A 15338-nucleotide genomic window follows, 5' to 3' on the forward strand; every position below is an offset into this window, starting at 1 on the left:
TATGTGCGATGTGGAGGCTGATCATCCGAACAGCTTAGCACCTACAGCTGCAAGAACAACAGAGACTCCACCATCGCGTCAAGAACTTGTGGTGCTGCAAATGACAATGCGCTCAGAGCATCAGGTTTAATTGTGCGGGTGACACCCTCAACCCGGACTACCTTCCACGCCTTGGAATCGATTTCTTAAAGCACACGAGAGTACCTTTTGTCCGATGCGTGGTCATTTTCGCCAGTTCATTCGAAGACACCTGGTGTTGGTGGCAGGGCCAGCGTCTCGCCGCCTGTGGAGCCTCTAACGCCAGACATGGATATGACATGCACGTACGGGGTGGTTGCTTTTGCTTTGATTTGGATCAAAGCCCTTTCGGCGAGGAATGACCGCTTCAGGGCCATGGGATGGAAGGAGAAGGGATAATGGCGTGACAAACCGCACACAGCTGGGTCCATCCGGCCAAACTTTGCTTGCACACGGACCCCCATACGGGATGTGTTGGGATATTTAAGGGGATATTTAAGCATATCTTGAGGTATTTAAGTACGATATTTATCCCACCAGGGAATATTTAAGCCCTCGCATGGCTGGTGTGCGTGGCTTTCCCCGGATAGATGAGGCGTCGTGGTGATCAGGATAAAGCTAGAAAGAGGAAAGATGGGGCACTGCTCTTGCCTGTGAGCACGCGTATGGTCAAAACAATGTTATGCCTTTTCACCTACCTTGTTTGAAGGAGAGAACACGTCCCTCTGCTAACCTGCTGTGTGGTCATTTAAAGTCTGATTCCGGAATTGTATTGCCTTAACTGCAAAATAGAGGCCAGATTGGATCTTCTAGTGGCCTGTGGTTTCTGTTCAAGATAAAGAGACACCAAATAAGCACGGTACGGAGACAGTTGGGTCACTTAAGATTAAGTGGGCGAGATCCGGCTGATTGTCTTATGGAGGGGGGGGGGGGCGCTTCTCACCAGCAGCGGGGTACTTGTCAGCCTTGTGCCCCTGCTTACCAAGATTCTGGCTGCTTCCCGGGTCGGCCGGTATATTTGAGGTTCTGCCGCTGAACCCAGCGTGAAGGAATGACGGGAGAATTACAATGGCGATGTTTTGCATTCACATTCGAGTAAAATTCGAATGAAAGAAGCACGTACGTGCAAGTTTCAACGCTCGCCAGCGATGTGCTTGAGCGGCATTCTGCTGCGCGTCTGCCCGCGCCTGGATGACGGTAGCGTGTCGGAACAGTCCGGCAGCGATCCGTCGCAGGCAGATATTTGCTCAGCCGGCTGGTGTGTACAGTTTTTGCCCGGTCGCCTCGGCGTCCTGGCCGGCCTCGCGGCGCATCCCGCGTGTCGACCAGCGCGTCACATTTGCGCCGGGCGTGGTCGTGACCCTGCGCCCCGCTGGTTACTGTCCGACGCCCGTCGGAACCGCCGGCGTCACCCAGGAGCAGTCAGTGACACCGCTGGGCACAGGCGTTAGGCGTTAGCGTCGCAAACTGCGTCACTTGAGTTGAGCTCGGGGTGCCTCCCTGTTCACTCTCCACGGGCAGGCCTCTGGCGGGCAAAGCGGACGCCGGTGCGCTCGAATTCGATGGCGTGGTGTGGGCGTGGCCGGCCCGTGCTCGTCACCCGCCGGTTGACTGCCGGCGGCAGGCAGCTGCGGTCGGGGGCGACCGGGCGGTACTTCCCCGCACGGCCTGGGGCGTGGCCCGGCCGACCAGGCGCTGTGGCTCTGGGAGCACCGACCGCAGCCCGAGCCTCGCCGGCCGGCCGCACTGGCTCAGCCCGGACGGGGCGGACCTGACGCGATGGCCCGACCCGGCGCTCCCTAGCTTCCTGGGGCCGCACGGGCTCGGGCGGGACGGGGCGGACCCGACGCGACGGCCCGGCGCGGCGCTCCCCCGCTGCCTGGGGTCGCACGGGCTCGGCCGGGATGGGGCGAACCGGACGCGACGGCCCGGCCCGGCGCTCCCTAGCTGCCTGGGGTCGCACTGGCTCGGCCCGGACGGGGCGGACCCGACGCGACGGCCCGGCGCGGCGCTCCCCCGGCCGCCTGGAGCCGCACTGGCCCGGTCGGGACGGGGCAGACCTGACGCCAGTGGCCCGGCCCAGCCCAGTGTTACTGTCCGGCCCGACAGAATGAGGAGCCTATGACGAAACCGCAGATATATAACGCATGTAGATAGTTCTAATGAGCTGAGGAGCAGCCTGGCTTGAAATTAGACGGGGCTTCGCTGCCGGCTCAAATGAAGTGCGCAGTGCAGACAGTGCGCAGTTCCTGACAGCGTTCTGTAGCTCGCCAGCTTTGGTCGTTGGTGCGGTTGTAAGGGGTGGCGGTATTTACAAGACGCATTACATGTCCGGCATAACGCATAGTATTTCAAACCTTTGACGGCTGAAATCCAGAGACGGATGCACGTTACCACTGTTGGACGCCTGGCATGGATTGTCACAGCAGGAGCTGACCGCGCCCTGTCTGTGCCGCAGGTGGAGCCGGTGCATCAGACGTTGACACTGGACCGCAGGTCACGGAGGCCGCGGCTGCGTACCGTCCGGACCGACGCCGACCTGAGAGGTCAGCCGATCCGCCGTGTCCGGTGCCCGACCTCGGGAGCCGTGACATTGGTGGCGCCGCGTGGCGCCCGAAGGCACTCTGGCACCCGCCACCGCGTCAGGGTATCTGGAGCGGCATCGGAGTGCTTGCCACCCCATCAGGATGTCTACTATGCGGTCACAGTGTCTGCCATCCTTCAGAGTGTGCGTCACCCCCGCCAGAGTGTTTGCTACCCAGTTAGGGCGTCTGCCCCCCCCCCCCCTCCCGTCAGTGTCTGTCACCCCGTCGCAGTGTCTGCCATCCCGTCTAGTATGCCTGCTACCCCGTCAGTGTTTGCCATCCCGTCACAATGTCTGCCGTCCCGCCTGGTATGCCTGCCACCCCCGTCAATGTTTGCCATCCCGTCGCAGCGTGTGTCATCTCGTTCGAGTGTCGGTCGCCCCGTCAGAGCCTCCGCCCCTCTGACCTCCCCGTGTCCCGCGGGGTCCGCCGACCCTTTGACCCCATCTCGCCGACGGACGGCACGCCCGGCGATCGTTAGCACCCCGTGACCCGGACTAAATCGGGAAAGTGCCCCCAACTGCCGCCGCGGCCCCTCCAGCCGGCGTCGGTGGGCGTGCCGGTATCGCGCCACCAGCCCGCCCCTCCCCTCTCCCGCGGGCTATTTCTAAACGCCAACAAGGCTTATTTCCCGTCAGATTTTGATAGCTTTAGATCGCGTTGCCGGACTAGTACAAGGTCCTGGATATAGACCGGGCACCGCTCTTCCGCTCTGCGCCTGCTAGGAGTGTGTCGAGAGCCTCACACTCCTGTCACTGTGGTTCGTTTGCTCGCTGAACATATAATGCTGTCAGGGACCGCTATCCTTGCGGTGAAGAGACAGCGCAGAGCACAGATGACAGGTGTATTGCAAACGATTCAACAGGTAGGCATGGCAATTTTGTAATCAGCGTAAGGAATCATTTGCTTGTGTCCTGTTTCGTGGGCTGCGCATTTGACCGCTCGTGGCCAGAGGGACCCTCGCAGAGTCACAGCTCTGCCGTCTGGATGCGCTCCAGCGCTGCCACGTCGAGCGCTCCGTCACTGCTGACCGCTCGTGGACCCGTGTGACGGCTGCGTCGGTGCTGACCGCTCGTGGACCCCGTGTGACGGCTGCGTCATTGCTGACCGTTCGTGGACCCGTGTGACGGCTGCGTCATTGCTGACCGTTCGCGGACCCGTGTGACGGCTGCGTCATTGCTGACCGTTCGTGGACCCGTGTGACGGCTGCGTCGCTGCTGACCGCTCGTGGACCCGTGTGACGGCTGCGTCACTGCTGACCGTTCGTGGACCCGTGTGACGGCTGCGTCGCTGCTGACCGCTCGTGGACCTGTGTGACGGCTGCGCAGCTGTTGACCACTCGTGGACCCGTGTGACGGCTGCGTCACTGCTGACCGTTCGTGGACCCGTGTGACGGCTGCGTCGCTGCTGACCGCTCGTGGACCTGTGTGACGGCTGCGCAGCTGTTGACCACTCGTCGACCCTTGTGACGGCTGCGTCAGTGCTGACCGCTCGTGGACCCGTGTGACGGCTGCGTCGCTGCTGACCGCTCGTGGACCCGTGTGACGGCTGCGTCACTGCTGACCGTTCGTGGACCCGTGTTGACGGCTGCGTCGCTGCTGACCGCTCGTGGACCTGTGTGACGGCTGCGCAGCTGTTGACCACTCGTCGACCCTTGTGACGGCTGCGTCAGTGCTGACCGCTCGTGGACCCGTGTGACGGCTGCGTCAGTGCTGACCGCTCGTGGACCTGCGTGACGGCTGCGCAGCTGTTGACCACTCGTCGACCCTTGTGACGACTGCGTCGCTGCTGACCGCTCGTGGCCCCACGTGACGGCTCTGTCTCTGTGCGTGTGTTGCAGCCCGGCTGTGCGGTAACGTGCGGACGCGGCTGACCAGCGGCGGCTTCTCGCTCCAGCCGCTGCCAGAGGAGAGACCTTCCTCGGCCGTGAGTTCCTCGGCCTCCGGTCGCCGCATGCCTGCCTTGGGGCAGCGCTCTCCGGACGCTGTGAGATAGCGGAAACTGCTGACTGTGGCCCTGCACATCGCCTGGTTATGTGTCGCTTTTGGTCCTGCACAGTGTGTGCTTAGCTTTGGTCACCCCACGGCTTCCGTTTGTCCTCCTACTCAGTGTCTCTGTGGTATTAGCGCTAACACGATCAATTTATGTGAACACCTGAGCAGGCATTTCACCCACCCGACCTTTTTGACGACCTTTCCTCGGCATTTTCCATTCGTCTTCACATTCCCCACGCGGCGGACTCTGAAACTTCAGGCTCACTTCAATCCAGGCCAGCGAACGCCGTCGCGCCGCCGACCACACGCGCCAGGATTGCCTGACCCGCCGGTCAGCCGCCTCCGCCGGCAGTCGCGCCGGCCGCCGATTTCCCAGCGGAGTGCTCCTCCCACAACGCGCGCAGGCGGGCATCGGATCAGACCGGTGTCGGCTCGGCTGGCCTCATCTGCACGGACGCGCTCCTGCCAGATCCCGCCCGGCACGCGGCCGTGGTGTGACGGCGGCGCATGCCTATCCGCGCCGTCGTGACGCTGCCGGCCGCCGAAGGGCTCCAACGCGGCCCCGGTGTTGCCTCAGCTGCCCCTTCTGTGCCCTATCGTGTGGTGTGGACTAGTAGCCGTGGGTGTGTCAGCGGGCGTAGTAACTGGCGTCCGGCATATGTGAGGGCTCGGTGTCGGGTCAATGCTTTGTCCGTTCCGGTCCGCTTCAGTCCGTTCCAGTCCGTTCCGAGCGGTTCCGGTCCGTTTCGACTGTATTTGGCCCGTGCAGTGTCGTTCCAGTCGGTTCCGGTCCGAACTTATCCGTTTCTATTCGTCCCGGTACAGTCAGGTCCAGTCGGTTTGGATCCGTGCAAGTCTGATCTGGGCTTATCATTTCCGTTCCTGTCCAGACGGTTCCGTCCCATCCTGGTTTGGCCGTTCCACGCTGTTCCACCTCGTTCCATTATTCAATTTCCATTTCCGTTAGTTGGGGGCCGTTTGGGTCCATGGCAGTCCGCTCGTCGGCCAGTCCTGGCAGCTGAGTGAGCCGTCTCTCGCTCGCTTCAGCAGGGCAGCCACGTGGTTGACTTGGTCGATGACGACGACGACCAGTACGCGCGCGAGGACCGCACACTGGGCCTCTCCATGTCCTCGTTCAACAGCCGGAAGGACTCCGGTATCCGCAGTCGGCGCAGTAGCATCCAGGCCGAGGTGAGAGGCGCCGGGAGCCGCAGTCGGCGCAGTAGCATCCAGGTCAAGGTGAGAGGCGTCGGGAGCCGCAGTCGGCGCAGTAGCATTCAGGCCGAGGTGAGAGGCGTCGGGAGCCGCAGTCGGCGCAGTAGCATTCAGGCCGAGGTGAGAGGCGCCGGGAGCCGCAGTCGGCGCAGTAGCATTCAGGCCGAGGTGAGAGGCGTCGGGAGCCGCAGTCGGCGCAGTAGCATTCAGGCCGAGGTGAGAGGCGCCGGGAGCCGCAGTCGGCGCAGTAGCATTCAGGCCGAGGTGAGAGGCGCCGGGAGCCGCAGTCGGTGCAGTAGCATCCAGGCCGAGGTGAGAGGCCCCGGGAGCCGCAGTCGGCGCGGTAAACATTCAGGCCGAGGTGAGAGGCGCCAGGAGCCGCAGTCGGCGTAGTGGCATCCAGGCCGAGGTGAGAGGCGCCGGGAGCCGCAGTCGGCGTAATAGCATCCAGGCTGAGGTGAGAGGCGCCGGGAGCCGCAGTCGGTGCAGTAGCATCCAGGGCCGAGGTGAGAGGCCCCGGGAGCCGCAGTCGGCGCGGTAACATTCAGGCCGAGGTGAGAGGCGCCAGGAGCCGCAGTCGGCGTAGTGGCATCCAGGCCGAGGTGAGAGGCGCCGGGAGCCGCAGTCGGCGTAGTGGCATCCAGGCCGAGGTGAGAGGCGCCGGGAGCCGCAGTCGGGCGTAGTTGCCATCCAGGCCGAGGTGAGAGGCGCCGGGAGCCGCAGTCGGCGCGGTAACATTCAGGCCGAGGTGAGAGGCGCCGGGAGCCGCAGTCGGCGTAGTGGCATCCAGGCCGAGGTGAGAGGCGCCGGGAGCCGCAGTCGGCGTAGTGGCATCCAGGCCGAGGTGAGAGGCGCCGGGAGCCGCAGTCGGCGTAGTGGCATCCAGGCCGAGGTGAGAGGCGCCGGGAGCCGCAGTCGGCGTAGTGGCATCCAGGCCGAGGTGAGAGGCGCCGGGAGCCGCAGTCGGCGTAGTGGCATCCAGGCCGAGGTGAGAGGCGCCGGGAGCCGCAGTCGGCGTAGTGGCATCCAGGCCGAGGTGAGAGGCGCCGGTAGCCGCGAGGCGGCGCGCTGCGTCGACAGCGAAGTGGCCGGCGGGCCTGTCGGTGATATTACGTCTGAGGCTCACACGAGAGATGAGCAATTTGGAGGGATTGACTTAATCCGGCGGCGTCTGAGAAGCCGCCCTCCTGTAATGGAACTCAGAGGAGTTCGGTACGGACGAACTCGAAGCTCTGCCGAGAGCGATCGGCCCATGTCAGGACTGTACCCTCCGGAAATTGGATCAACTTTGCGTCGAGAAACCGAAACTAAACCACGAGGCAACCACGAGCACTGCATCTCAAATTGTATTTCGTGACGCGCGGATTAGGCTGTTGTCAGAAACAGGCAAGTTTGCCTTGTTTTGAATAGCCATATCAGTAAAGGTCAATTACACGGAGAGAAGCCTGTCCTATCTGCAAGATTCTCGGACATCCCAACCTCTTCGCCGTGGCGAAACCATGTACAAAGGGTTTGGAGCTCACTGTGGATCGCGTGTCGGCTTCCGCGTCGAATGTGGTGCTTGGGCGATAACGGCTTTGCTTTACACCTGTTTCAAATGAAGAACACCACCGATGACACATGCTTGATGACACATGCATTTCGGGTAAACATCCGTTTGTCCCATATTACGTCAGCTCAGTTTCCCGGTCATGTCAGACTTATGCAACACCATCACGTCAACTGGCCGTGTTGAGCTATCAGCCTGTGAAAACAGACGCGTGTCTTTAAACACAAGCCCCCGACCTCGTCGACGTAAACTATGAATCGTCCGTGCACGCTTGATAGTGATCTGAAACCAAAGCTACTTTCCTTTCACTCCAGTGAGCTTGTTACCTGTTAACGCCGTTTGATCTTCTCAATGACTACCGTACGAATGACATTAGATCCCCATGTAGCAGCATGCTGATAAGTACGTGCACTTGAAGTCCAATCCCAGCTGTGATGGGGTGGCTGCATGTTCAATGTTCCTGGTAGCACCGTTGTGGGAGGATTGATTTCACATGCGCTCGATGTTAACCTCGCTGGCACACAAGACACAAAAACTTTTCTTGATTGGGAAGTCCCGATTCTCTGGACCTGTGGCGTATCGCTACTGCTGCTTCGGCTTATCACATCCTTTTGCTCTGTGGCACAAAACGCGCATTGGACATTTTGTTTGCCAATCGTTTAGTTAGTCTAGAATTCGCAAGCCTTGGGGAGTTTATGTCTGCTTATAGAATGCGCGCCGCTAATCCGAATCTTAATGCCAGCGCGCCGATGCCATGACATGTTTGAAAATATTGTTCGAACCAAGACTTCCGGTAATGATCACTCTCCCTCTGGAAAACGCGCTCCGAAAACCGCCAATGCCACTGACGCTGTCTTCTGCTGCCTCCAGATCGGCGTGCTAAACGGCATGCGCCCGGGAGACCTCCTGAGCCACCGAGTCAGCGGCTACTGCACCTCCAGCCAGTCTTCACTGGCCGAGCCGTCCAACACAGGTGACCGCCGGTCCGGGCCGGGCCCCATCAGGTCACGGCCTGGCCAGCGCAGACCGCTCCCGCATGCCGCCGCCCTCTGGCGAACGCGTGTCTTCATCCTAACATAACGAAAACACCCCGGAGAAATCAACGAGGTCGAATAAGCATCTGACGCAACAGAAACCGTCGCTCCCAAACAAGTGCAAATGATGCCGGTAGATAAGCTTGTTAAGTTTTTGACGAAACAGTTTTATCAACTTAGTATAGTGACAACTAAGGCTTACTGTCTGTGAACCCAATGCGGCCCCCCGCAGTTCACTGAGTGTGTGGTTGAACCCAGTGGACCCAGCCCAGCCCTACCAAGTCAGGCCCCTCCACCAAGGTCAGTATATGCAGTTGGCCTTGGTAAAGGGGCCCTACCGGCTTGGAAGACTAAGTGCTACACGAGTGTATGCGTTGATGAGTACATGGGGAAATGGCGGATGCAAGCACTCGGTACAAACCAAAAATTTTGAAAAAGCATTTTTACCTTCGTCAGCCTCAGCCTTTCCTTTACACAAGCCAGCTCCGGTCAAAGGACTTGTGGCGGCCTCTGGATGCTGCCTGACGTCGACGGCCACCCCGTCTGTGGGTCGGACGAGCGGGCCACAGGCTGTGGGAGGTGTTCATGGTGTCTGGATCTGGTGCGGTGCGCGGTCAGAGACCGGGGCAAGCTGTCGTGAAACGCTCAGGCAGACACTGGATTTTTGTGTTGCACCATTTATTGGCGCCGCCGACTATTCCGGCGTCCGTAAGGCATACTGACCGTCCAACCAGCGGGATGGTCAGTATGCCGTCGCGCTGGCCGGTGTTGTTTCCGTGCGGCATACTGACCGTCCAGCCAGCGGGACGGTCAGTATGCCGTCGCGCTGGCTGATGTTGCCTCTGCTTGTCTGCTCTTGTTCTACCCGTCCTGCCAATCTGTCACTCTTTTTTCCTCCGGTTTGTTTGTGTTTTGCTTGTCCATTTTGTGACTGAAGACAGCTATTGATTTCAGACTCTCAGTTTCTGCTGAATTTAGTTATATTGCCGATGGGATGTCTCTGCATGCAACAGTATGACTCAAAGTTGACGTGGAGCTACTGTTTGCAAGCCTCGCATACAAGAACATGCATGTGGTTTTATGGAGCTAGCTACTTATTTGGGGCACGATATGTGGTAAACCGCTGCCTTTGACTGCTTTTGTTTTATTTTATACCACATCGTCCTTCTCAGTTTGTTCCTGGTAGGGGCCGTTGCCGTTACAACACATCTGCATTATCGACCCCGATGTCTTAGCTCCGTCCGTGCAGTGTGTAGCTCCGTCCGTGCAGTGTGTAGCCGTGTGCCGGTTGACGTGCGTTTGACACCCGGTCCCGTGCAGTGCAGTATGTAGCTCCGTCCGTGCAGTGTGTAGCCGTGTGCCGGCTCACGTGCGTTTGACACCCGGTCCCGTGCAGTGCAGTGTGTAGCTCCGTCCGTGCAGTGTGTAGCCGTGTGCCGGCTCACGTGCGTTTGACACCCGGTCCCGTGCAGTGCAGTGTGTAGCTCCGTCCGTGCAGTGTGTAGCCGTGTGCCGGTTGACGTGCGTTTGACACCCGGTCCCGTGCAGTGCAGTATGTAGCTCCGTCCGTGCAGTGTGTAGCCGTGTGCCGGCTCACGTGCGTTTGACACCCGGTCCTGTGCAGTGCAGTGTGTAGCTCCATCCGTGCAGTGTGTAACCGTGTGCCGGTTGACGTGCGTTTGACACCCGGTCCCGTGCAGTGCAGTGTGTAGCTCCGTCCGTGCAGTGTGTAGCCGTGTGCCGGCTCACGTGCGTTTGACACCCGGTCCCGTGCAGTGCAGTGTGTAGCTCCGTCCGTGCAGTGTGTAGCCGTGTGCCGGTTGACGTGCGTCTGACACCCAGTCCCGTGCCCCGCAGAGATGGCGCCGCTGGCCGTCGAGGAGGCCGATCTGCTTGGTCAGGACCCAGCGCACCTGCTGAGCATGCAGCTGATGCAGCGCAAGCTCAGCGACCTGGAGATGATCAAGTGCGTGCAGCAGATGTCTAGTCACTCCAACTACTTCATCAACCCACCGATCGACCGGCTGACACTCTTCTACCAGGACCCGGTGTTCGAGCGGATGTACCGGCATCAGCACGCGCGCCGCCACCACTCCGCCACCAACGCGCTCTCGCTGCCCAAGTACAACACGCTGGTGGACACGGCCGTGGCGTCGCTCGTGTTCGCCGTGCTCGCCACCTCGCTGCTGTGCACGTTCGCGCCGCGGCCCGGCTGGGTGGCGTTCTGCGTGCTGGCCGTGCTGTGGCTGCTGCTGATGCAGACGCTGATCTGGCTGCGCCTGACGTCGACGGTCACGCGGCACGCGGACCAGCAGCCCACGCGGTTCGCGCTCGTCTACACGTGGTACACGCGCTGGTACCCGTTCCATGCGGTCGGTGCGACCCTGGTCAGTCTACCGGCGGGCGCCGTGTTCGCGAACTGGTCGTGCGAGAGCTTTGAGCGCGACTGGCGCTGCGGCGAGCTGTACTTCCTCATGCTCTTCGTCGGCCTCATCCACTACTGCAACTTCACGCAGCTGAATTGCTGGATGAAGAGCATGTTGGCTACGCTGTCGGCGGCGGTGGTGGCGGTGATGGTGTACGCGCTTTGCGACTTTTCGCACCCGGCGACCGACGTCGGCACGGCGCCGCCCCCGGCCGGGCCGCAGCGGCCGGGCGTCTTCCCGGCCGACCTGGTCGTGGGCATGGTCTTGTTGGTGGCCCTCGTGTGGATCCTGAACCGTGAGTTCGAGATCAGCTACCGGCTGGGCTTCTGCGTGAACCTGATGGCGGCGCGCGACAAGGCCGAGGTGCAGCGGCTGGAGGGCCAGGCCGACTGGCTGCTGCACCAGATCATCCCCGTGCATGTGGCCGACGTCATCAAGACCAAGGCTAAGTACTCGGAGAACCATCACGACGTGGCCGTCGTGTTCGCCAGCATCATCAACTTCAACGCGCTCTACGATGAGACCTACCACGGCGGCAGGGAGTACCTGCGCGTGCTCAATGAGATCATCGGCGACATGGACGACCTGCTCAAGAAGTACCCGAGCGTGGAGAAGATCAAAACGATCGGCAGCACGTACATGGCGGCGTCGGGCCTCGACCCCAGCCAGCGGCGGGACGCCAACCCACCAGACGAACACTTGGTCCAGCTGATGGAATTTGCCATGGACTTGCAGAAGGCCGTCGACGCCTTCAACGCGTCGCTGTTTGAGTTCGAGATGGAACTGCGCATCGGCTACAACTTTGGTGACGTCACGGCGGGTGTCATCGGCACGACTAAGCTGTACTACGACATCTGGGGCGATACGGTCAACACGGCCAGCCGTATGGACTCCACCGGCGTGCCGGGCCGCATCCAGACCACACAGAGCTGTGCTGAGGCGCTCGACGCCTACTTCGAGTTCGAGAGGCGCGGCGAAGTGTTCGTCAAGGGCAAGGACAACATGGTGACGTACTTCCTCAAGGCGAGGCGTAGCGGCAATACGGCAAGCTAGTGCGCGCGCTCCGCGGCCATACGATGGGCAATACTTTTGTGATGTTTCATGTGTCGTGTCATATCGCCGTTGCTGGTGGTGCAAGCCTCCTCCATATCGCCATACAAACGAAGCGTTGTTGTTATCTGCTGCGGCGGCATCGTGTCGATGCTCGCCTCGTCCGTATTGTTGCCTGTAGCACGTTCATGTTCACGAGCCGCGAGGACCGGTAGCTAGCAAGGCGCGTCGCGACAGGACTATTTATACGGACAGCTGGCCGGGCGGGCCCAACGGCGCACGCCCGGACGCGTGATGCATTCCTCCGGGGGTGTTGCCCCTGGCGGCAGCGGGCGGCGAACGAGGATGGTGACCACGAGCTTTCCGGGGCGGCGCGCGGCGGCCAAGGGTCGGAGGCCGCGGCCGCAGGGTGGCAGCCCCGCCCGGGGGCCGCTTGGCGCGGCCAGCGCCGTTTCTCACTCATGGAGCGTGTGTCGGTCGGAGCGCGAGCGTGAGGCAGAGTGCGCTCGGAGCGCGCGGCGTGGCTGTTGGTTCGCTGGAGGCGTCCTGTCGCAAATGGACCAGGGTCCTAGTGGGTGTACGGACTGGGTGGGTATATGTGCCAGTATGACGCGAGGACTGCGCATGTGAGCGCCACTATGTGCCCATTTGCACGCCTGTGCCGATGTGTCCGTTCGTGGTTGGCCAGACCCGTGGAGGCCGCGCTACTTATTGAGTGTGCCAATGCTATATTTGTCCGAAAATGGTAACTCCCGTGTGTGAAGCTAAGGCTCGTTGCCTCTGCTCGTTTGCAATGGTGCCTTGTTGCTGGTATTCAGGCCTGATAATAAAAGCCATACTGCTCCACGTCTTTTATTTGCGACTGTTTCACAGCGAACTGGCTTCATGTTGTTTGTCACGTTGTTGTGTGATGATGTGTCATGATTTTTCTAGTTTTGAATTCAGTTTGCGGTGCTGGTTTTGACCGCAACTGAAGAGTTTCTGGTAGGCCTACATCTGTGGCCTCACTGGTGCTGGTGTCTCTTGGCCGGTTGCAAAGATTAGCCAATGATGTGGAGTGTGATTGAGAACCGGGGGTATGTACTGCCTTCTGCTCAACTCGTTTTGCACCCTCCGCAAGATCGAAAGTGTGGAACTTGTGCAAGGCGCCTCAAACGAATTCCTGAAGAGATATTTCCGTAGCGATGGCTTTCCTTTGGCGACTGTCTGTTTGCTAATCCGGAGGTACATCAACTTTAGGCACCTTTCCTCGTCCAGATTCTTTGATGTTCCGAAACTCGAAAAAAAATGTTTTGCACTACCCTCCTGTGGCCCGGGATTTGAAAGCCTTAAAACTGAGTTCCTCCTGCCCTATCATATCATAATCACATTAGCTTGTAGGTCCCAGGGTTGTTCGGGTAAATTCTTCCTTCAAACTTAAGGAGAGATTGCCTAAATGCCGCCAGTTGCCTATCGCATACGAGTTTTATTTTGTTACTCAAGAAGGGCATCTTACAGAGGTTCCGCACTTCAGAGCTTACACAGTCGTATTCAGTTGTATTTGGGATATACATCCGAACTCCAGTGTTGGTTTTCAAAGTGTCTCATGCAGAACATATTCCACGATGCAATATATATATGCGCATACATAATCGAGGTACGGTATCTATATATGTATTATAACACATGCGCACACTGCCGTCAGCACTTGTCTCGGGCTATACGATTATATAGCAGAGGCACGGCGACCTTGTGACCCCGACCGCCTCTATGACGCCGCCAATCGGCCGCCAGCAGTACCTCCACTGCGACCGCATCGTGTCAGTCGTGTCACGATGAGTAACGAACGCCTCACACGCATGTGGAGTTAGCAGAAATTGACGACCCCTCCGAATTTGCAGAGCCGTGCACCAGTGATACTCCCTGGCGCCCTGACTCATCATGCAACCCTCTTATCCTCTTTGTTGCTTCATCCTGCATCCTCGTGGCGCCCCGCTTGTCCGAGGCAGGTAGCATGCGTCAGCCACGAACGGGCCAAGAGGCCCGCTGGAGGGGACCATGACCGGGCACCTGGCGCAAACCCCGCAGAGCCGTCCCTGCGCAGGATAAGGCTCAGTCCCCCCCCCCCCCCCCCTCAGGCACACGTAGTCCTGATCCGCTGTTATTCACTCTCCTTCATCCCATAGCCCTGAAATGATCATAACTGGTCGAAAAGGATATAATCCGACTAGCCGAATAACCAAATTCGATTTATCGCGCAAGGCATTTCGCGGGACATTAGGCGGGTTGATACGTGGGGATCAAAGGTCAACCATCTAGCTTCACTTAAAGGATACTTGCTATACAACACCTGATCCGGAATATTTACGGTTGCCAAAAATGTCGAAAAAGATTCGACTTTCTCTTCAATCTAGAATACATTAACGTACATGCATTACGCTTTCTCAATGACTTCAGCACGGGACTGTGGCATGAAAAATCCTCCTCAATTTCCTTCAAAATCGCAACATGTCTAAGAGCATACGGAATGCCATTGACCACTCTGTCTTTTTGCGAGGCACAAGGAACTCTAATATCTGTAGATCATCGAACACCAGATTGACATTCAACACCGCCAACTATACTCTGTAAGTCATCGAACACCAGATTGGCATTCCACACCGCCAACGGTACTCTGTAGGTCATCGAACACCAGATTGATGTTCGACACCGCCAACTATACTCTGTAGGTCATCGAACACCAGATTGATATTCGTCACCGCTAACTATGCGCTGTAGGTTATGGAACACCAGATTGGTATTCCACGCCGCCAACTATACTCTGTAGGTCATCGAACACCAGATTGGTGTTCGACACCGCCAACTATACTCTGTAGGTCATCGAACATCAGTTTGGTATTCGACACCACAAACTTCACTGAAATCCGTACAAATGCCGCGCTACGCGTTTATTCGCTTGTACCGACAGTGATGTCGCGTGGTGGTCAAAGGGTGCAAATGATAATTTGCACAAATACTGGCTAATTTCGCACAATCGAGATAAATTTGCACATGTTCTGTGAGCGGAAAGAAATAGCGCAGTGCTTCTCACGCATTGTTCATTATTCAACGCTGTCAAATCGTGGAATTTGAGTTGATCGCTTAATGTTAAAGAAAAGGGGGTGGATCAAAGCACAATAATATATGAATAACGTAAAAGCTGCATCATGTTGTAAAAGTGCCGCCCTATCACCCAGTTTTGGCTGTCGGCATTTTGCGGGTGAGTATTGCGTGACTACGTTTGCAATGTAGGCACCCGTGTATGATTCTGTATGATAAGGCTTAAAACATATATTATGAAATTGGCATCGGTAAAATTACAACGAATTGAGTCAAAAGTGAAGCGTTACACGTCACGATTTTTGGCAGACTTTGTGGCGTCACTTATGTTAAAATTTCCCGTGGTTCCCAAATTTGCGTTCACGTGGCCCTGGTGGCTGCCGACATGA

General features: G+C 58.7%; 1 protein-coding gene across 1 annotated transcript; it reads left to right on the forward strand.

The window, feature by feature from the left end:
• The first annotated feature begins 1209 nt into the window (after window positions 1–1209).
• Window positions 1210–12717, forward strand: LOC119108069 (adenylate cyclase type 9). The gene is made up of 6 exons (XM_037231649.1): window positions 1210–1215; window positions 2477–2564; window positions 4444–4529; window positions 5645–5788; window positions 8232–8334; window positions 10253–12717. The coding sequence occupies exons 1-6, from the start codon at window positions 1210–1212 to the stop codon at window positions 11872–11874; spliced, it is 2049 nt and encodes a 682-aa protein (XP_037087544.1). The 3' UTR covers window positions 11875–12717.
• The last annotated feature ends 2621 nt before the right edge of the window (window positions 12718–15338 follow it).

Source organism: Pollicipes pollicipes, unplaced genomic scaffold (assembly GCF_011947565.3).
Source record: "Pollicipes pollicipes isolate AB1234 unplaced genomic scaffold, Ppol_2.1 Scaffold_6686;HRSCAF=7923_pilon_pilon_pilon, whole genome shotgun sequence".
NCBI lineage: Eukaryota > Metazoa > Arthropoda > Thecostraca > Pollicipedomorpha > Pollicipedidae > Pollicipes > Pollicipes pollicipes.